The sequence below is a fragment of the Ochotona curzoniae genome, unplaced genomic scaffold (genome assembly GCF_017591425.1).
Source record: "Ochotona curzoniae isolate NIBS_2020 unplaced genomic scaffold, NIBS_Ocur_1.0 scaffold_3890, whole genome shotgun sequence".
In the NCBI taxonomy this organism is placed as follows: Eukaryota; Metazoa; Chordata; class Mammalia; order Lagomorpha; family Ochotonidae; genus Ochotona; species Ochotona curzoniae.
In genome coordinates this window covers 8,998,635-9,020,778 of record NW_024467115.1, presented here as the reverse complement: position 1 = coordinate 9,020,778, position 22,144 = coordinate 8,998,635, and the positions used below count along the sequence as shown (strand labels likewise).

The 22,144-nt window shown below is 39.2% G+C and overlaps 1 protein-coding gene across 1 annotated transcript; it reads right to left on the bottom strand.

The window, feature by feature from the left end:
• Positions 1-1,914: 1,914 nt before the first annotated feature.
• On the bottom strand, positions 1,915-18,990 carry RNF146 (ring finger protein 146). Its single transcript, XM_040965253.1, has 4 exons — positions 18,912-18,990; positions 16,796-16,898; positions 11,011-11,117; positions 1,915-3,653 (listed from the first exon to the last, which is right to left on the bottom strand). Coding segments are annotated over exons 3-4 (1,053 nt in total). The 5' UTR covers positions 11,013-11,117; positions 16,796-16,898; positions 18,912-18,990; the 3' UTR covers positions 1,915-2,602.
• Between the last annotated feature and the right edge of the window lie 3,154 nt (positions 18,991-22,144).

The following is a 22,144-nucleotide window of genomic DNA, read 5'->3' as shown; positions in this document are numbered from 1 at the left end:
TACTATGTGATATTCAGCTAATATGTATAACACTTAGGGGCTTAGAGATTACATGTCAAATTCTATAATAGTTCTTAGTTTATAGGTGAGTTGTTAAACACAAAACCTTTTCCTGTGATTATCATGAAATTTGTGTGTGCTTACCTGGAAATAATTTATGAAAGGTAATATAAGAGTCTTGTAGGTGAAGAATCAAATTGAGGAGAAACTGGAGAACAAGAAAATAATAGCTGTCATTTCCTTCCTTTTGCAAAGGGACTAAGTCACAGGAAATGGCCCTTCATTTTGAAAAAGGATTTGGCCCACTATCCTCTAATGGATTTGGAGCCTTACTTACTTTCAATGACGAGTTTTCCATTTTAAAGTGGAAGCTGTGATAAGCAAAGTCAGCTGACACCACACAGTAATTTGTGCTCCAAGAATCCTAAGTTAGTAATGTGTACTATTGCTGCTGTGTCCTGACGGCTCATTCATGAAGCATCCTGAAGTATACATTTGCTTTATGCAGCAGGTTTCAATTTGAATTTTTAAAAAGCTTATATATATATATATATATATATAACTAGCTTTGAATAATAAATCTAGTTACATAAGCTTTAAAATTACTGTGTTGGTAATATACCTTAGTAAAAGTAGATGTCATAGGGGGCCTGGTACAATAGCCTCGTGGCTCAATCCTCACCATGCAGGCTCCAGGAACCCACATAGGTGCCAGTTCATGCCCTGCTTGCACCACTTTCTACCCAGCTCCCTGACTAAGGCCTGGGAAAGTAGCAGAGGCTGGCCCAAAGCCTTGAAACCCTGCATCCTTGTGGGAGACCCAGAAGAAGCTCCTGACTCCTGGCTTTGGATCGGCTCAGCTCTGCCCATTACAGCCACTTTGGGAATGACCCTGCGGATGGAAGATCTTTGTCTCTCCTTCTCCCTATAGATCTGCCTTTGTAATAAAAATAAATAAATCTTTAAAAAAATGTCATAGCACTGGTGCCATGGCACAGCATATTAGGCTCTGCCTGCTAAACCAGTATCCCAAATAGGCTCTGGTTCATGTTCCTGTTGCCCCACTTCCAATCCAGCTTCCTACTTACGGCCTAGGGAAGCAGCAGCGGATGAAGGCTCAAAGTCCGTGAGACCCTGTACTCATGTGAGAGACCTGGATGGGGTCCCAGGCTTCGGGCTTTCTCAGCGATGACCACTGCGACCGTTTGGGAGTACACCAGCAAATGGAGGATCTCTCTCTCCTTTCTGTAACTCAGTTTTTCAAATAAAATAAGAAATACACATCATAGAGTTGTCACAATTCTAACTTATCATAGAGGTGAAATTTAAAAGCAGTGGCTATTTTTCATTTGCAGTTTTTATTATGGAACTCTTTAATTCACATTTGAGAATTATACTAGAATTTATCTGTATAAGTTTTATCAATATGATTGTATTTTTTGCTAGGAAAATATTGTAGAGAAAATTCATGTTACTTTATTTAAAACAAATCAAGATTACAATGTTAACACAGTATTTCCTACTTAGCCATAAAAATAAACTGTCCCCAAAAGAGGTCTGCCATATGGTACTTTTTTAAGTGACTTCTTTCCTACTAATTGTATTTTTAAGTAGATCTGTGTGCAATCCAGTTTTTGACTAATATAACAATGACTGATGAGGAAAATATAAATAATTATGGTACTGGTTATCTGCTAAGTTTACATATCACAGGCTTTAGGTTTATTCTCACACACATTTCTCCCATTTATACTGCCTGCAAATTCTGCTTAAGTATGAGGAAATCAGACTTTTCTGAGTAGGTGACTGTTTTAATTTGTATATAACCAATTTAAACCATTTTTTAGTTGGCCACAAACATCAATATATTTCCATCCAACTTCTAGATTAAAACCAGAGACAAAATGCTTTTGATAAATTCTAGTATTTATTAAATTATAAGTCTTATAATTAAAAAGAAAAATGCAGAACAAGAGAAATTTCAAACTACAAAGACTAGACAACAAAGCTTATGGGAATAAATGCCATAAAATGTGTTACAAAGATTATGAAACATAAGTGATTAGCTTTATTTTACATTTCCATTTTTCAGTAACTTTACTATAAAATGGCTGTTATTCATCTATTTTAAAGTTCCAAATTCGTATCTACTCTCATATTCAGTTTCCTGCTCATCATATCAAACATCTCATGGTGCCAAATTTTAGTAATAGTTTGATGCCAATCCATGCAGAAAAATAAACGAATCAGATGACGACCATTAATGCACAGTTAATACACACACTGGCCAAAAAACAAAACCTAAAACTTAAAAAAAGAAAGAAAGAAAGAAAGAAAGAAAGAAAGAAAGCACATACATCTAAAAACAGACCTCAAGATAACTCAGTTATTACTAAACAGCTCTCAACTATTAACACTCAAGCTCCTTACATTAAATAAATTTCTCAACAGACAGGTTAGACATTTAAATTCAGAGCTGTCCTTCCCATACCCCATCCCACCCCAACTCCCCAAATGCACTACGAGGGATGAGCATAATGTTATGTGGGCAGAAATTTACAGATAACCATTTCAACCTTAAGCAAGGAGCTGAAGATTTTATTTAAACTTCAGTTACTGTGCACTGTCCATCAGGCCTTCTAGATCTGACACTGACCGACACTGTCCCACCCCCTGCTACTGGACGATCGGCTACTGTCTGGTTTGCATTAGGAACCATAAGTCTTTGTTGGGGCAAAGAGTGCTGAGCAATAACTGCAGAAACCTCCTCACTATCACTACTGGCATCGGATTCAGTTTCTTCAATGGAGGTGTCCGGTACCCTGCCTGAAGATGGGGATTCATGATCTTCTTCTCCTTCCCCTCTGTGACTCCTTTCAGCTATGCTGTCGCCACTGAGCTGTAAATGAGCAAAAGAGTCTTCCAAAGAAGTGCTTGCATCAGGAGATGGTGTGGCAGGGCTTGTTAACGGCCCATCTACTGAAGTTGTGGGCCTTGCGGAAGACGACGCTAGAGGCTGAACAGAAGCTCCACTCTGGGCTGCTACGCTGTCCGCTCCATCAGCAGAGCTCTCTCTGGCTAGGTTTACGGTGCTAGTGTCACAGTCCAGCCTAAGTCCAGCTACTCCCTTCTTTGGTATATCTATTATATCTCGCTTAATCTTCCTGCGACGTCCATGTTCATTTCTCCTATATTGAACCATATTTTCAAGATCAGCAACATACAGAAACCCAGCAATTAACATTTCCGTGTTCTTTTTACCTTTGGAAAAAGCATCTTCCAGTTCTCTACTAGTACGTTCATCATACTGCCACCACCCATTTCTTCCTTCATAATACCATGCGTATTCACCATTTCCTCTGCTTGCGGCCTTGAGTTCCTCTGGTGATAGCAAGGTTGGCTTGTCAAGGAAATCCTCAGGAATTTCTTGTCGGCAAAGTGCACATCTTTTTCCAAGCCATGAAGCTCCCTTTACACACAGATAGCAAAAAACATGTTTACAGGGCAGACTGACTGGGTGAACACAAGTTTGAAGACAAATGGCACATTCAGGGACGGTGAGAGAAGGTGCAGTATTTGAACAGGACTCATTTGCTTTCCTGTTTGTAGGAAGCATGTTTATTGAGTGATCAATTTCACCACAGCCAGCCATCCTAAGAAAATAAGAAAAGATTTTTAATGCTGTTTAAGTTCCTATAATGCTATCAAAACTCCAGAAAGCATTCATTCAGCGTATTATGCAAACCACATACTAAACAATGGGGATACAAATATAAATATAAGAAAAAAACAAACAGAAAATCTTTTTGGTTTTTGTTTCTCATCAGTTTTGATCTGTAGTGGGTAACAAGGTACATAAATGTAAAACCAAACCAAAACATCCCTGTTTGTTATAACTACACAGACACGCTTATACCTATACATGTATAAAGCATAGATTTTAAATAAATACACTATTTCTACCTGGACATAGAATTTATAAGACATCTAAATACAAAGATTTAGAAATACAATCGGTTCTAAATTGACTTTACAGTCAACCTGGAAGGTAATTGGAAAAACAAAATCATAATTCAGATTACAATTACAGAAATAATTTAGTAGATAGAGCATCACTGTATTTCACAAATGCTGCCATGTATTTTTTACACATCTTATGTATTTTACTAACAAGCAGATAAGTACAAAATTAAGATGAAAGTCTTAAAAGTTCCCTGTCCCTAGAGTATATATAAAAATCATTGGCTCAACCAGTAATTTCAGTCGCATTTGCCCATCTCTTCTCCCTGAAATGGGCAGACACCTTTGTCTGTGCTTCTAAAGCCTATGTTCTCAATCTACTTTTAAAATGATCTATACTCTCTCATCCATACTCATGGATTTAGTTACTACCAAAGTAGAAATAACATACTGCCATCATTACCCAAACCTCTTTTTCTTTGGCCATGGTTTTTCCAATTGCCTATCTTAGACTATAACCATGATCTACTCTTTTTTGTTTGATAAAAACTCCAAAGTGGGCCAATGTGGTAGCCTAACAGCTAAAGTCCTTGCCTTGAATGCACCGGAATCCCATATGGGCACTGGTTCTAATTCCAGTAGCTCCACTTCTTATCCAGCTTCCTGCTTGTGGCCTGGGAAAGCAATCAAGGACAGCCCAAAGCCTTGGGACCTGTAACCACGTGGGAGACCTGGAGGAAAGTTCCTGGCTCCTGGCTTCGGATCAGTGCAGCACTGGCCATTGCAGTCACTTGGGGAGTGACTCATGGGGTGGAAGTTTTTCCTCTCTGTTTCTCTTCCTCTGTCTGACTTTGCAATAAAAATAAACAAATCTTTTAAAAAAAGTACTAATTAACACTATCTATCAGCATCTTATAACCAAATACCCAGTTTAGCAACTATCTTTTTCCTATACCTCTCTATCTAAAATATTGATCAATTTTTGTCTCCCTAATATCTCCTGAATCTACTATTTACCATTCTTCCCTGGCTATCAAGTAAAAAATTGTTTATTTTATTACTGCATATACTGTTTAATTGGTCCAGGCATATTCTCTTAATATAATTTGGTTTTAGGATGTAGATTAAACCGGCCTTAATACACCCTGCCTTATCTGACCCTCATCTCTTATCAACTCTCCCATTATTAGTCTGCTAATGGTCCTGACCACTACTTCCAACTAGGCTTGCTTTATGCAAACACTACCTCCTCACTACCTGCCTTCTGGAAGTTATTCTCCATCTCGGAGCCCCTGGAGCAAGCCTCCAGGAGTAAGTAAGCCCATCCCACTAATTTCTTATCAAAGAATCCTCATTTCTTAACAAACTGAAAGATACATTTACTTGTATGATTATTTTGTTAATGTCAGCCTTGCCCACAAACTAATGTGCTTTATAAAGGCAAGAACAGGTCACTTTTTGCTTACTGTTGTGTTTGTACTGCTGTGTTTGTGTTCAGGATCTGACAAATAGAGGATGTTAAATTATTTACTTAGAAATTTGTTTTTTTTTTTTTCAGCAGCTTCCACCTGCTATGGGCTGCATCCCATATGGGCAATAGATTGTGTCTTGGCTGCTCTATTTCCAATCTAGCTCTCTACTTGTGGCCTGGAAAAGCAGCGGTGGATGGCCTGAGTCCTGACCCCTGCACTTGAGTGGGAGACCTGGAACAAGTTCCTGGCTCCTAGCTTTGAATCTGCTCGGATCTAACCACTGAAGTCATTTGGGGTGTGAACCAGCAGATGGAAGGCCTTTCTGTTCTCAACCCTGCATTGTAAAAATCGGCCTTCCCAATGAAAATACATAAATCTTTAAAATAAAAGCTTCTTCAGGCAATAATATGAATATGACATCATAAAATGGATAGTGATTTTATTTTACTTTAAACAACACTAAGTGAAACCACCTGACATAACTTTATTTAATCACATATTTACACATCCTGAGAATGTACAAAAATTCTGCCAATGAACTTGCAGATCAGCCCTAAAGTAGCATAATGACAGACTATATCATGAAAAGCTACAGCCAGCCACAGGAGAACATGTAACCTGAATTAAGGCAGCTGCTATGTTGTTAAAGCAACACTAGACAAGGAACCTCAAATCGTATCTGCCAGAGTTTATAAAGCTTAGGCTTACAAAAAAAACATTTCATAAATGACTAAAGCCCCAGAAGATGATAACCTATCAAAGACCAGGAAAAAAACCAGCATGCATATCAAAGGTGTTCTGAAGCAGAGAGAGAAAAAAAAGAAAAGCATGATTTGTCAAAGTACTAATTAAACACTGATAATATTTGGAACTTTTGCCTGATCAACTCAGTCAAACACCTAGTAAATATCTATCATGGTTCACACACACTACTGGGTATCCCATGGCTGAAAGGATGAAACAGCCAAACCGCTAGTCTGCTATGCAAACATGCATGCCTCTTGATAATGAAAACAAAATGTTCAAACACATCCAAACATCTGTGTCATGATGAGGGGTCTTGGAAGTAGACCTGCAGAAGAGATGTGCAAAGCACTGAACCACATAAGCAATGGGACAACAGGAGGTAAAGCTATTTTCATTAAAAACTGCTAAGTGCTACTTAGAAAGGAGTCATAATCTTTGCCAACTATTTTTTTTGGATTAAAATATGGAGTATTTATTTATAATTGTTGTTAAGGCTCTTTTTTTTCTCTAAGATTAAGCATAGAAAATGAGAAGAGTAGCATTAAAAGGAACAATGAATTGTTAGCACAAATCAAAATTTGAAAAACAGTATTATACTTTCAATATACCAAATTTCCTTTCGTAACAATCATTCTTGTACAGCTTCTTTTCTATATCCTTTATCTTCAGTTGAAAAGGTTTAAAGTTGTAGAAAAGGTGTTTTGTTTTTGTTTTTAAAGATTGGACTTATCTAGAAAAGGCTGAAACAATCTCAATGAAAGGCCTAATTTTAAATTCTGTTGCAACTACAGAGTTCCAATTAACTTGTTTACCAAAAGCTCTGGATTAACAGAAACTCAGCAAAGTGTAATTTTTGCCTAACTCATGATAAGTTCCAAATAAACCAAATATTTCTTCTTAATATCAGTCAGGTACTGCAGGAGTCTCAAAAGAGCTTAAGATCCCTTCAAAGATGTACTAATAAATAAAGAAAAGAGGGCCTTAATGCTTTTCACCAATTTGTAAAAGTAATACCAACATTTTACACAGAAGATCTACATCCTAAATCTCTAAGCACCTACGATCACAGAGAACTTTAACAAATTTAAATTATAAAGATATCTAACGTGTCACTTGGACCAATGTAGTATTTCTATATGCACAATTTGAAACATGTTGTACTTAAGTAAAATTGACCAACTGTCAATTTTCCATTAGATGCAGTTAGTTTATCTGCAAAGCAAAGCTTTCAACCTAAAAATTTTTTCTCCAAGCCACTTAACAAGATCAATATTTTATACAACTTTTACTTTTTTATGTATGAATCAATCTAAGCATAAAATTTCAAAATGGGAAAGGCAATTAAACTATTCCAGGAGATAGCATAAACTGCAAACAACACATTTGAAAAAAAACAAAAGCAGTTTTTTCAGGGCAAGCATTTTGAGTTTCTCAGAAAATGAAGTAAAACTGACTTCCACTTTACAAATATCAGATAACTAGAGGCCTAATGAAAACACAAGTATCAATCTATTGTAACCATCATCAACAAAGCAATGTTGAGACATACACAATATCTCATCTACGATTCTGAATAAGGCACATCGGTTGTATTAGGTGAATGACAAAGCAGGTCAAACCCCCTAGCCTACCTGTAAGGCACCCTTCACTGCGTTATAGTCTATTTTACAGCTTTAATTATCTTAAATATGCAAGAGGCTAAAGATATGCAAAAAATCCAACAAGAGTTTTCCCTTAGTGAATAATTATTTTAACAAATTAAAGTATTAACTCTGAACAAGATTTATTTTCACATTACTAGATTAAGAATCAGTAGATAAAAATTCAAAGCAAAGTTAGTCTAACTCTGCTAATAAACAAAGAGTAGAGCACTCATTTTCTAAGACTTTTAATAAAATAAGTCCATACGATCTTTTATTCAAAAATCCCATTGTTCCCACAGGTAATCTACTTAAGTATTTCTGCAGGGGAAGTAATAAGACTCCATAAGATGAAACATTGAGGGGTATAAGCAAAGCAGGTGGGAAATCTCCAAACATTTAGATTTAATTGAATCTTTAAGACATTTAGTTAAAAGAAGGACAAAACTATTACAAATACAAAAGATACTTAGCAACGCACAGTACTGAAAAACTTTTCAGCCAGGAATACAAATTTTAAACACTGAAAATCAGACTTTTCTAAGCCTCAGGTGCGTGCACAGGGGTTTGGTATAGCAGCCAGGGTCGCTGGGTGGTCCCATTTCCATATTATATTACATGCCACAAAATTTCACTATTTCATTCCTAAGGCTAAATGACTCCAAAATCCAACATCCGCAACTGTTCCACCTAACAATGTTTCCAGTAATGTATTCAAAGTTTATGTTCAAAATTCTCCTTGCACCTAGAATTAATATAACTTAACATAAACTAAACTACCTAGAATTAACATAAACAAACAACCAAACAAAAACCCTTACTTTCCTGAACCTGCATCCTTGTCCTTTGCTCTCTATCTTGGCTAAAACCTGGACCAATAACTGTTAAGAGTATAACTTAGATTATGGCATCTATTATTTTCCACCTACAGAAGTTATAAGTATTTTGAAGTCTTATCGAATTCTGAATCTCGGTAAACAGTGTCATCATTAAACATTGGTAAGCAAATGCTTTCATTTCTGTTTATTTAGTATTGCTTAAATGGTACTGTCTCCCTATTCCTTGGTGACAACTCTCTTCAATAACAGAAATGTCCCCTGCATTCCCAAAGCTTATAGCTCTCAAACACATTCACTTGTGCAAATACCAACCTTACTTCCCTCTTTTTCTTCCCCTAGTTGGAAATGTTGAATTAGTCTTTCGAGTCTTCTATTGTCCACATAATCTAAGTCCTAAGCACTGACTTCCAAGACACAGATACAGCCTTAATGGTAAACAGACTTAATTAAAATGCAATGATAAAGAGACTTAATTAAAATCCAGCACTATCCATTATTCGCAGAGTGTGGAGACCTAGGTCAGCATTTCCCAAACTTGTCTAAAGTTAAGAATTAGCTAGTGAGCTCTCTCCTGGAAATCTTTATCAAGGGTTCTAGGTTAGAGTCTAGGATTTTTTTAAAAAACAAGCATTCCACAGGATTATTCCAAGAAACTTGGTAAACACTGGTCTAGGCAAGTGACTTAGGCCTCTAATTGTGCCTTTAAAACTTACCTATTTGCTTTATGGCATTGTGATGAAAAAGGGGGAGAAGGGTAGAGGGCAAGAATCCCCAAGTACTGACTCATTTTCCAAACACCTACAACAGTTTAGGTCAGAAGAGGATGATTCCAGAAGCCAGGAAGTTCCCCAGCTGTTGTAGGACCCAAGCATTTTGGCCATGGTCTGCTGCATCTCAGGTGCATTAAGAGACTGGATCAGACTCATGGAATACCAGGCACTAGAGTTAGACCCTCTAAAATGGGGGAACTGGGAATCTCAAGCAAGGGCTGAAATCACCCTCTCACTCTGCCGTATCAACAAAAATGAGCCTATCACTTCATACAAAGTAACTCATGTTAATAATCCAAGCAAAACAATAGAAGTACAGTGTGTGCTAAACATCCATTCTTACTTAAAGGTTTCTTCCTCCTACTCTGCTTCCCCACAAACTCCTGTTCCCCGAATCCCCTCTAAAATGCCTCATGTTCAGGCATCTGCAGCACTCTCCATTTCCTTGGGTTGAAATACAATTTCTAATTTTTCTTAAGCTGTTGAAAGTCTATTCAATCTTAAAGCCAAGCTAAAAGTTCTGTTCATTCTGAACCCTTCAGATGGAACTGACCTCTTCCTCATCTAAGTATGACATATGTCCCATGGTTTCATGGTTCATTATTCCCACGTTTTACGTTAATGTGTCTCACTTACTGGGCCACAATAAATCTCCTGATAACCAGGACCCAGATTACCTCACCTATAAGATTTTTTAAAATGCTGATAGATAGAGGTAGGAATAAATGATAGATTTGTCTCAATTAAGAAGAAAAATTCTCAGCACATTACTATTGTTGGTCACATTCTCAACAGTAGGAATGGTAGTCTCATGAGTCAGAAGTATGCAATCAGAGGTACCACACTGCAGAAGTCGATATCAAGAGATAAACATCAAGCAATAGCATCTACAGGGTCAATGTTTGGTCCAGGTCCAAGAATTTAAACACTACAATCATCAAGACTCAAAGACTTAATAAAAACATAATTTAAACTTTTCTAAGTGCCATCAACTTGGATAATGTTCATATGAATTTAGGAGGTAAAAATATTATACTGATCATGGAATATGTTTTATTGGTAATAAGGTTCAGCATAAGCAACTCTGAGGTCATATAACACTTTAAAGTACATAAGAGGAAGACAAAACTAGTTAACTGATCATAAAAGTCAATCAATCTAAAATAATGTACTACATTTTAAAAAAATCAATTATGGTATGAAAGCATTGCTTTAATTTCATGAAAATAGCTTCTGGTAACCAGTAGTTTTATAAGCCAAGTCTTTATTTATAGAAACTGACATTATCTTATTTACCTTGACTGCTTAAACACATTTCTATGTAAAGAGAAATCAGAACCCCAAAGACCTGGAACTCCTCCAGCCTCCTATAAGCTAATTCACAGCAATCACTTCTTGCAGATATTTTTTTCCTATGAGAAAGTGTTGGAATTCTATATTGATGATAATTACAGTAAAACTATTAAGCCAAAGTCTGCGCAAGTCAATAAATAGGCCTGTTTCCTATTATTAAAAAATAAATATGATGCTTTATTTACTGTACTCTTAACTTACTGTAGCTTTGAAAAATCCACAGACTTACATTTCTATTATAAATTCCACAGATGCCTTCCACAAAAACAAAACATCTTCACGAGGAGATAGCCAGTTTGCAATATTTTCTTTTCCACTGCTTGTTCATTCTTCATGCTGAAAAATAAAATTCAACATCAACTTCTTTGCATACTATAAGCACAAACCCAAACATTCCCAAGGAAGCTAATAAAAGACCTTTACCAAAGTTGCAGGTCACAAGTTACAAACACACCCCAGTTGTGTTTCTACTCACTAGCACAGTCAAAAATGGAAATCAAGAAAGCAATTCCATCTGAATTACAAGAGCTCTAATTATGAAAATAATCTTATAAGGAAAAAGAAAAAGCTGAAGAATTCATATTTACAAATGTCAATCTTAGTACAAAGCTATGGTTACCAACACACTGGAACTAACATAAAACAGGCAAGTACACAAATGAAACCGGAACTTCAGTCCAGAAATATTCCCACACATCTATTGTAAAAGAATTTTCAAAATGATGTCAAACCCTTTCAAAGGTAAAGAATTGTCTCTTCAACAAATGTTGCTGGGAAAAGTGGATTTACCATGAAAAATCATACCATTACACATCTGCCTTATATCATATTAAATTAAGATGGATCAATGATCTATAACCACAAAATTCATAGAGGAAAATATTAGTACAAATTTTCATGATTTGGGTTTGGCAATAAATCTCTAGATGACACTAAAACTATATGACAAATTGTAACATAAATTGGGTATTATCAAAATTTAACACTGCGCAAAGGTCATTGTCAAGAAACTAAACAAAATACAGGACAGGAGAAAATCTTTGCAAAGCGTGTGTATGATAAGGCTCTAAAATACAGAAAGAATTATAGTCTACCAACAAAAAGACAAACAAATTAAAAAATAGGCAAAAGGGACAAACATTTCTCCAGAGAAGACACACAAAGAGTAAGCACCAAAAGATGCTATTAATTGTTAGGGAAATGCAAATCAAAATCACGATGACAGCTCTGTTTGGATGGTTATAATCTTTTAAAAAGGGAAATTAAGTGTTGGTAAACAGAAACCAGACCCTCCAACACTACTGGAGAGAATCTAAAATGGCACAGTTGCGACTGGATAATCATTTAGTTTTCACCCAAAAAATCAACCATTATAACACAGTAGCGTGGGGCTGGTACTGTGGTTCAGGGTAAGCCACCACCACTGAGACCAAAATCCCACACAGGAACTGGTTTTTGTCAGGACTGCTGTGTATCTGATCCTGACCCCTACTGGTGTGCCTGGTGAGAAGGTCCAGGCCTGCTGAGGTTTTGGCCACACCTTCAGGTGGGCAGCACCAGCATTGCCCACCAATTTCCTAACTAAGAGACCACCAATGGGGAACATCTTACCTGTGGGCTCTTCGCCCAGCAAGTAGATGTCAGGGAATGCTTAAAATCCCAAGAGCCTTCCTCAAATCTTTGGTGTCTCTCTCTCCTTCCCCTTTCCAGAGGCACTGGACCTCCTGGCTTTCTCTCCAAAGGTGCTTCCCCCTCCCTCTCCCTTCCCTGCTCAACTGGTCGTTTTGCAACTTTTCAGTCTGCAACAGATTCCCGACTTTTTATTTCTATACTAAGCTGAGGAAAGAACCCACCGGGCATTTCTGGTAACACCTGGGAGGGTAACAGAAGATGGCCCAAGTACTTGAGGCAGTGCCACCCACATGGGAGACTGGAATGAAGCGCCTGGCTCCTATCTAGCTAAGTTCAAGCTCCTGCAGCCACCTAGCAGATAAACCAGCAGAGAAGCTCTCTCTGCGTCTCTTCCTTTTTCTGTAACTCTGCCTTTCAAATAAATGAAATAAATCTTTTAAAAAAGTAAATAAGTAAAACAGTCTATTACTCAGTATAAAAAGGAATAAAGTTCTGATATGTACTGTAACATGGATGAAACTTGAGAACTTGTAATAAGTGAAATAAACCAGATACAAAGAAGTAAATGCATGATTCTACTTACATGAAATATCAAAAGCCTAAAAACAGAAAGAACATTACAAACTATCCGAGGCTGGGAAAAGAGACTAAGCTATTATTGTCTAATATGTGTTTCTTGGGAATGATAAAAAAAAAAGTTGCAGAAATGCACACCAGTGATAGTTCCATAATTAATCATAATTAATTGAGTATTCACAAATGGTTACAACAGCATATTTTATGCAAACATTGTGCAATAAACATTATGTCAAACAATTTTGGCATGAACATAGTAACAATAAAAAAGTATCCCATCTTTCATATTGAATGCATTCATCATCACTACCTTCCTACATGGCGAAATTTGTAAAGGCAATGTCATCATACTAATTAGGACTTCTCTATATGTAGGTATCTGTACACACGTTATAGTCTTTAAGTAACCTTCTCTCAAAATGCCTCTCATCCAGGAAATTCAGAGGCACAATTCAGAACAGCATCTTAGGCATTTTTTTAAAAACATTCAGTATTTTCTTCTCCCATATTACCAGATCCACACAAAACTACACAGTACTTACTTAAAATCAGGCACTCAAAACTAAACCCCGAGCTCACAATCAACAACACCGAGAACCAGAGAACGCTCAAAATGGACTCAAAGTTTCTAAGTTACCTGGCTTTTTATTTTACTCTGACTTTAGATAATACAGAGCTCCACTGTTTCTGCCACCTTTTTCCCCCTCTCCCCTCTAAGTGCCCACGACTTCAATGCATCATGAGCACTTCACACTCTTTCCTCCTGCAGTCTTTTCAAAACAGGTCTATGTTCACACATAGCCATTCATTCCCTACTGACATGTATGAAGGGGTACTCTATTTTGTGAATATCACCCCTACTGCTTACTTACTTAATCTTTGAAGTCTCTACCACTGACTGCAATACACATATTCCACAATCCCCTCCAGCTGCTTTCTCAACTTTCAAGTTTTATTTCACCTTACTTTTTCACTACTGATCATCATCTTCACTGTAACTTCTGACATTACTATGAGCCAGTTTAAATAATTGTTAGAATGAACCACTGAGGGCCCAGCGAGATGGCTTAATGGCTAAATCCTCCCTTTGCATGTGCTGGGATCCCATATGGGCAGGGGTTCATGTCCCAGCTGCTCCACTTTCCATTTCTGCCCTTGTAATAAAAATAAATAAATCTTAGAAACAAACAAAATTTTTGAAGAAGCTAGTGAAATGTCAATTTTTGTTAATTTGAACTTGCAAGATGGAAAAAATTACTTTTAGAAACAGCATTAAACAATCAAACACATGCACTTACATGTATTCTAACTGCAAACAAAAGACCACATGGGAAGAAGCAAAATATATTAATTAGGGACCCAACAGAAGATCTGTCTGTGTCTCCTGTTGGTAAATCTGCGTTTCCAACAAAAATAAATAAATCTTAACAAAAAAAAAAGAGAGAGAGCTAGAGAGGGTCCAGCATGGCAGCATAGCAGCTAGCAGCTAAAGTCCTGCCTTGTACGTGCCAGGATCTCTTTGGCCAGCGGTTCTAATCTCGCAGCCTCACTTCCCATCCAGCTTCCTGCTTGTGGCCTGGGAAAGCAGTTGAGGACGGCCAAAGCCTTGGGACCCTGCACCTGTGTGGGAGAACCAGAAGCAACTCCAGGCTCCTGGCTTCAGATCAGCTTAGCACCAGCCGTAGTGGTCGCTTGGGGAGTGAATCATCAGATGGAAGATCTTTGTCTCTGTACATCTGCCTTTCCAATAAAAATAAGTAAATCTTAAAAAAAAAAAATCCAAAAACAAGCCAACATGAGTTCCACCAACCCTTTTTTCCCGGTAAAGTTAAGCTCTTTAGCTAGGAAGAACATATCAGATCTACCCAGCTTCTATGCAATGCAGTTTTTTTTTTCCTGACTAAAAGACACCCTACGTTTTTGGAGCATCACTCAAATATCAAGTTATTCTTAACCACAATTCTAAGAGAGTTTTTTTTGTCCACAACTTCCTGCTAGGATTGTTGATGGCCTACTTTGCTATGTTAAGTCTTTAGAACATACTATTCAATCGTTGTAATCTGTTACTCGAAAAATACTTTGAAGGCTAAATTTCCTAGTGAAATTAAAGAAATCTTTAAATATTTTTAATCTATATTTCAATTTTGATAATTAAATACTTTTTACTCCAATGAATACACAGAAAAACATTCCAATTTCTAAGTCCTCCTTATTTATCTTAAATCTATTCTATTCCCCTCCATTCACTCATTCATGATTTTCCATAAATATTTTTATTAAAATCTAAGTTTAGGCATAAAGGAATCCAACAAAACTGAAACAAAGTAAAATCAAAGGAATGCACAAAAAATTCTTCAAACTCCATCTTCCTCATATATATGTGAACATCCAAGTAAGTTGTTCAGAGTTGAAATAACGATAAAGTAACAAGTATTAAAAGCAAAGGCTTTGCTACATAAACACCAGAAGACAGTATTTTTAAGAACTCCAATTAATCCAAGAATGAAGAAACAAGTGAAACTATTCAACGTATATCTAATTTTAAAATGATAGCAATATTCTTGTATGTACTCTTTGGAATGCACATCTCATCCCACACTGGCCACAGATCACATGACCAACAGCTCCACAGGGCTTCCAGCTCTCCTCCTGAGCAAGGAAGGCACAGCAAGCAGTAAGAACCACGACACTAACAGAGTACGTCCTGGAGAGGCAGGCATTACTCAGAAACAACACGAAGAAGTCCTCAGAAAACCATATAATCTGAAACCAAACATGTTTTCAAATGTGGGAGAAGTGGTAGCCAGGAAAAGAAATACCAATACTTTTATTTTAACCAAAAGGAGGACATAAGACAGAATGGTGCAATTTAACTACAAGCCAGCATTCAGCATTCATCTAAAAATAATTCATACATAGTTCCTGCTACAATAAATGACTTGCAAACTATACACCAAGTTTAATAAAATGATCCATTAAGTAAAAAAAAAAAAAGAAAGAAAGAAAGAAGAACGAAAGAAAGATCTGAAATTAAATTAGGTATCTAGTCCGCTAACAATACTAAAAAAAACACTGACAGCTGGAAATGTTCTGTACAAAAGTCTAGATGTGACAGAATGAAAAGTCCTTCAACCTTCCAATTTTCGGTACATATATCACACAAAGTAAAGATAAATAAGAGGAGGGGGTATCTGAGCCACATCTCAGGATTTCTGTAGAAGCAGCCACAAACTGAAACACACAACCAAATGGCCTAATGTTTCCACTTTCATTCTTCCTAACTTTCTTGTAAAAAAATCAACTCACAAAAGTCTTAACTGTAGGTTCATTTAAACTAAATGCAGTCCAATATTTGTTTTCAAGAATTAACTTCTCTCATTATACCTGTTCCTTTTAAAAACAGGATGGGTCTACTTACTAATTTCATAATCTCCACACTTAAGCACTAAAGCTTCAAATTTTCCTTGCAAAAAGTGGGCTTTACATTACATTTCAATCAAATTCACACCAATACTGCTTAATCACTGAAACATGTAAGTTTCATGGCCGGCCACTACTTTGTGATTAAGAAAGGCTCCACTGCTTCTCAAATGTGTGACCTTGTCGTCAAGTCACGACTTTCATGTCTGCATTTCTTCCTACTCTTTAAATCTGTAATTCCAAATTACAAATACTTAATTAACAGGTATTTAACAGCAGGTTTGATTTTAACCTCCTCAAAGGTAATAGGCCATGAACACTGCACATGATTTATAAATAAACACACCCAGCTGTAGCCCCGTTAACAAGTTGGTATCTATACTCACGAAGATTCTGCCTAATCCAGCATGGTGTTTCAAACTGGAGACTCCTCTCACCAGGCAATCAGGTAAGAAAATCGAAAAGGCTCAGCTCCTTCCAACGGCAGCACTATGGAAAACAAAGACAAAAAATAAAACACACTCAACTCCCCAAAGGACAAGTTGTCAGGAATTTAATACATGAAACAACAGTTAAATGTATACAGTTAACACAAAAAACAGTATTCTCCAAAATTATCAATATTTCAGAAAAAACTATCTCCTTAAATCAGGAAATTATTCTGGATCCTTCTAAAAATGATTCTAGACTACTTTCTTATAACAATCCCAAACATGTTACCATCTGACCCATCTCCTAAAAGAAAAGCATTCTATTTTTTTTCTTTCTCTTCTCTTTTGGCCAGCTATTTGGATCAAGTTTTCCTACTACCTTCTCAAGAACCAGCAAATCACAAAATCCTTCAAGCGTCTATGTAAATGTTCATTTGCCCACAACTTCTTACAGATCCATTTAACACATAAACCGTAAGAACTAAGCCGGGCTTAAAATACTCCAAGATACTCAAGACCAAAACAAATGTTGCTATAATTTATTTTCAGAGTGTTATTCACTCCGCGGATTTTTTTAACATACATTCATTTCTATTTAGTTTTACATTTTTGTAGACATCTTGTAGGGCTTCTTGACTGGTCTTCCTCCTCCTCCATCCTTCAGGTGACTTTTCCCTGACCTATTTTCACGCATATTCGGAACACCCACACTCGGAATACCAGCTGTATTTGCTAGTCAAAAAAAAAAAACTAACATCACAAATCCTATCTGTGAGGGCCATTTTCTGTGTGTGTCCTAAGATGCTTTCTAAAGTCTAAATACAGATGCACTTAGTAAAATGTCCTATGCCTTCCAAATTCTGTAATGACACGCTGCTTTCAATGCCAACGACATACATCCACTTCCCACTGGACCTGCACACACAATTCCGAGTTGGAGTGGAGCGGGGTGGTTAAGGGCCCCTGGCACCCGGAATGTCAATCATAGGAAGAACAAAGCGTTTTCCATCCTTTCTCGGTTCTCTTCTCCCTTCAGTTCCACACAGTTTCAAGATATACACATATGAAACTCAGAGAAATACAAAAAAACACCAAACGAAACAATGAACATCACAGACAAAATTCTGCTCTCAAGAACATGTGTGTGTACACCTAGCAGTCTGGACCTGCTACGTGCGGAAAAGGCTCCCTTTGCACCTCTAAAAACAACGTTTCCGCCTTTCCCAGGAAACAAAACAGAGACCCTAAAGCAAGCCCAGCGCTCTCGGACTGCCTGGACCTCCGCAGCCAGCCACCAGAACAAAGCAGAGCCGGGACGGTGGAGGCGCCTGGAGGTCTCGGGGCTCTCTCCGGGGCCCTCCCCGGGGCCCCAAGCCTCCACAGCCACCAGAGCAAACCAGACAGTGCAGCGCCGGCTCTCACCACGACAACAACAGGCAAGACCCAGACACTGAGCAAAAGGAGAAGCACAGCAGACAACGCGTGAACAGCAACCCAAGACGCTCGGCATCAGACACATCGCCGGGACTCCATGTCCTGGCTCCAGTTCCCAGTCCCGGGGTGTGGGACTGCACAAGCGGAACAGGGTACCCCCAAACCATCGCAGCGTCAGGAGGTCCCCCTCGGGCAGAGGCCTGACACCCCCGCCGAGGAGGAGGAGGAGGAGGAGGAGGGACCTGGCGGCCACCAAAGACGCCGACGCGGACCCGGAGGAGGAGGCTGCGCAGTAATGGCCGCTGCCCTGCCTCTCGCACCTCGGCCCAGGCCAGCAGCGGCCTCGCCACGGCAGGGACTGCGGCCCCACGGCCAAGCAGAGCTCGTCACAGTCCAACTGCCTGCGACGAAAGCCTCGGCGGGGACGGCGGGGAGGCCACCCGGGCCCGTCCGCCACAGCCGCGGTCGCGCCGGCCAAGGGCGTCCATCTACGAACCGGGTCCTGACCCCGCCGCCGCCCCTCTCCGGGCCCGCGGGCAGGCCGAGCCCGGCCCCGTGCCTGCGTCCCCCCGCGCCGGGATCCCGAGCGGCAGGTCCCCCGCCGTGGCCTCGGCCAGGGATGAGCCGCGATCCCCACCTCGCTGGCCGCAGCCCCGGCCACCTCGCCGTCTTTTCTCTTCAGCCTTGGCACCCGCAGCGGCCGGGGACGCGCGCGGCCGTCACGTGACCGCCCGGCGCGTCGCGGGGGCGGAGCCGAGCGGACCGGAAGCCGCGCCTCGCCCTCGCGGAGCTCGCACCCGCCGGGCTGTCCGGGTCAGATCCATCTGTGATTTGCGGAACCGATGGTGGAGATGCCCGGAGAGCGCTGTGTTTTGCCTCACTTGCGGTGGGGACGAGAGGCCTTGACAGCGTGCAGGCCCGTGGGGGAAGTAAGACGTAGGCACTGCCAGCAGGTGGTGCTGCTCCAAACTCCGTATTTGCGACCCCAGAGAAGCCCTGGGCAGAGACCTTCCTGAAAAAGTTCCTCCTTTTCTGCTAAGAAAAGAAGAGAGTCGTTACGGGGTGAGGTAAAGGAATCTTGTAGGATCCATTCCCTTTGTAAATGATTGAACAGTTTAACCAGAGAGAGAGAAACTTGATGTTACTGTGCTTTGGGACCCAACCTGAGTAGAGTTGAATGTAAGAAGCTGGAGGAAGAAGTTAAGTCAGCTTAGGATTCAAATTAAACGGACAAAATGAGTTGTGAGCATGAGGTATTAAGCCTCAAGACACAGGAGTTATCCCATTTAACACATGCATTGCCTTTTTTTTCATACTGAGTAAATTTGCTAGATTTACAGTAAAACCAAGAATGGGAAAACACCTTTTATCTGTAATAGTATATATTCAAAATTTGATTACAATATCTTCTTATTTATGAAGATGTTGCATTTTTGAGATTATTCCATGCAAGATTGGGAATTTTTTGTGTCCAAATACTCTACATTTTCTTTTATTCCTCTGAAACTTAAGGATTCTATTCATATGCTGGACACTCAGAAACTGTGGGAAATTTACATTTTCAAGGACTCTTATTTTTTGACATGTATTTATTATTTTCACTGGAAAGGCAGAGATATACAGAGAGAAGGAGCCACAGAAAGACCCTCCTTCTGTTGGTTCACTGCCTGAGTGGCCACAAGGGCCGGAGCTTAGCTGATTGAAGCCAGGAACGAGGAGCTTCTTCTGGGTTTGCCATGTGGGTGCAGGGTCCCAAGGCTTTGGGCTGTCCTCCACTGCTCTCCAAGGCCACATGCAGGGAGCTGAACAGCATGTGGAGCAGCAGGCACAGTGCCCACGCTTGCAAGGCCAGGATTTAGCCACTAGGCCATCTTGCCGTCCCCCAAGGACTCTTACAAAACCGCTTTGATGCCCATATTTAAACCATATCTTTGAAGGTGACATCTTGTTCAGGAATGTTTTCCCATGTTAACATTACTATTTTTTGCGGGGGGAGGATTCTCTGAGTATAGAAATAAGAGTGCTGAGGTGAATGTACTCTAACCTTAATTTGGAAGTTCACTAATATATGTTGCAAGTTACCATCTGGCTTTCCATCAGTATACAAGACAAGAATGGATCAACAAGGCTTGCTCAAAACCGTCCTTCCAGATTTAAGCTGCTGCCTTGCACACACAATCTTCAAGTAAATTGTCCCACCTTTCCTTTCTAAATCCGTTTTCAATTCCTCAGTTTCTTGTCCTTATGTTCCACATCTACTGTGCAATCAGTATGCTGGCTCTGCTCTCACAGTACATCCAGGTTCAATTACTTACTGTGTCTACTCTGATCTACTTAAGTCATGTTTGGATTATTCAAGTAGACAAGGGGACTGGTCTTGTTTCTGTTGCCCTACCTTTCCTACTGAATGTATTCTTAACCCAGATGCCAAAGTTAACCTATTCAGAAGGAAGTGAAGGGCCTGGAACAACAGTTTAGTGGCTAAATCCTCACCTTGCATGTGCCATTATCCCATATGGGCACCAGTTCATGTCCTGGCTATTCCACTTCCCATCCAGCTCCCAGCCTGTGGGCTAGGAAAGCAGTAGAAGATGTCCCTGAGGCTTAGGACCCTGTACCCACGTGAGAAGCCAGAAGAAGCTCCTGGCTCTTGGCTTTGGACCTGCCATAGCAACCATTTGGGATGTGAACCAGTGAATGGAAGATCTTTCTCTTTGTACTTTCTTCTCTCAGTAAATATGCATTTCCAGAAAAAATAAATCTTAAAAAAAAATAAAAGGGAAGTGAGATCATTCTGCTCCTCTGTTCAAAGTCTCCCTTGGTTTCCTGATACAAAGTAGAAATCAAAGTCCTTATAAGGGTTTAAGGTCCTCCCCTCATTATCTGACTGCACACCCCTCAATCAACCTCGTGTTCCTTGGAGACTGCCCGAGTGTCTTCAGTAGTCCTTCCCTCTCCTCCGAATGCCCCTCTCGTGCTCTCTCTGTTCTGAAATCTCATGTTTTCAGTCGGTCTTCTACTTCCCACTATTTTCAGTCTTGACATTGCTTGTCCCAATGTTTCCCGTGTTCCCTTTAACTTTCCTAATATGTATCACAATTCAATGGATGATTTGTGTTTTTTTTTTTTTTGTATCTCAAGTGCCACAAATAGTGCCTGACACATTTAGAAAGGTTCCCTTTTGTGTTGAATGAATGAAGATAACATGTTTACATACTGTATGTATGTAAATTAATACAAAGTGAATCTGTTTATGTCACAACTGTGTAGAGGAACTGTATGTGTAGAGTGCTATTCTTTCCCCCTCCACCAACATTCAAAAGATAGTGAGAAGTGTGTGCCTCTTCAATGATACAAAACAGCACCTCTCAACCTTGTTAAAGATACATTTTTTAAAAAGTAGCCAGTCTCCAGTAATTGTCAAGTGCCCATATTATTAAATTAACACCTCTCAGTGTTGGTTAGAATTTTTAAAACTGGCTAGTTTCCAGTGATTCTTAAGTGCCCATTTCTTTAAATTATTTACTAAAAGAAAAAGAGCTTAACATATTAAAGATATAACGGTACTTCCCAAAGTAAACAATTCAGAGATTTTTTATTTTGGTGGAAAAAGATTGAAATTCAGGCACAATTTTCTCATAGCAAGAATCTTTTACGAACTTTTAAGTAAATTTTATTTACTTTTGTTGAAAAGAAAGAGTTACCTTCTGAGGAGGATGGAGAGATCTTCCATACACTGGTTTATTCCCCAGATGGACACAGAAGCCTTGAAGCCAGGAGCCTCTTTGGAGTTCCCATGTGGGTGCAAGGATCAGGCTCCACTGTTTTCCCAAGCCATAAACAGAGACCTGTGTCTTAACTAGAGCAGCC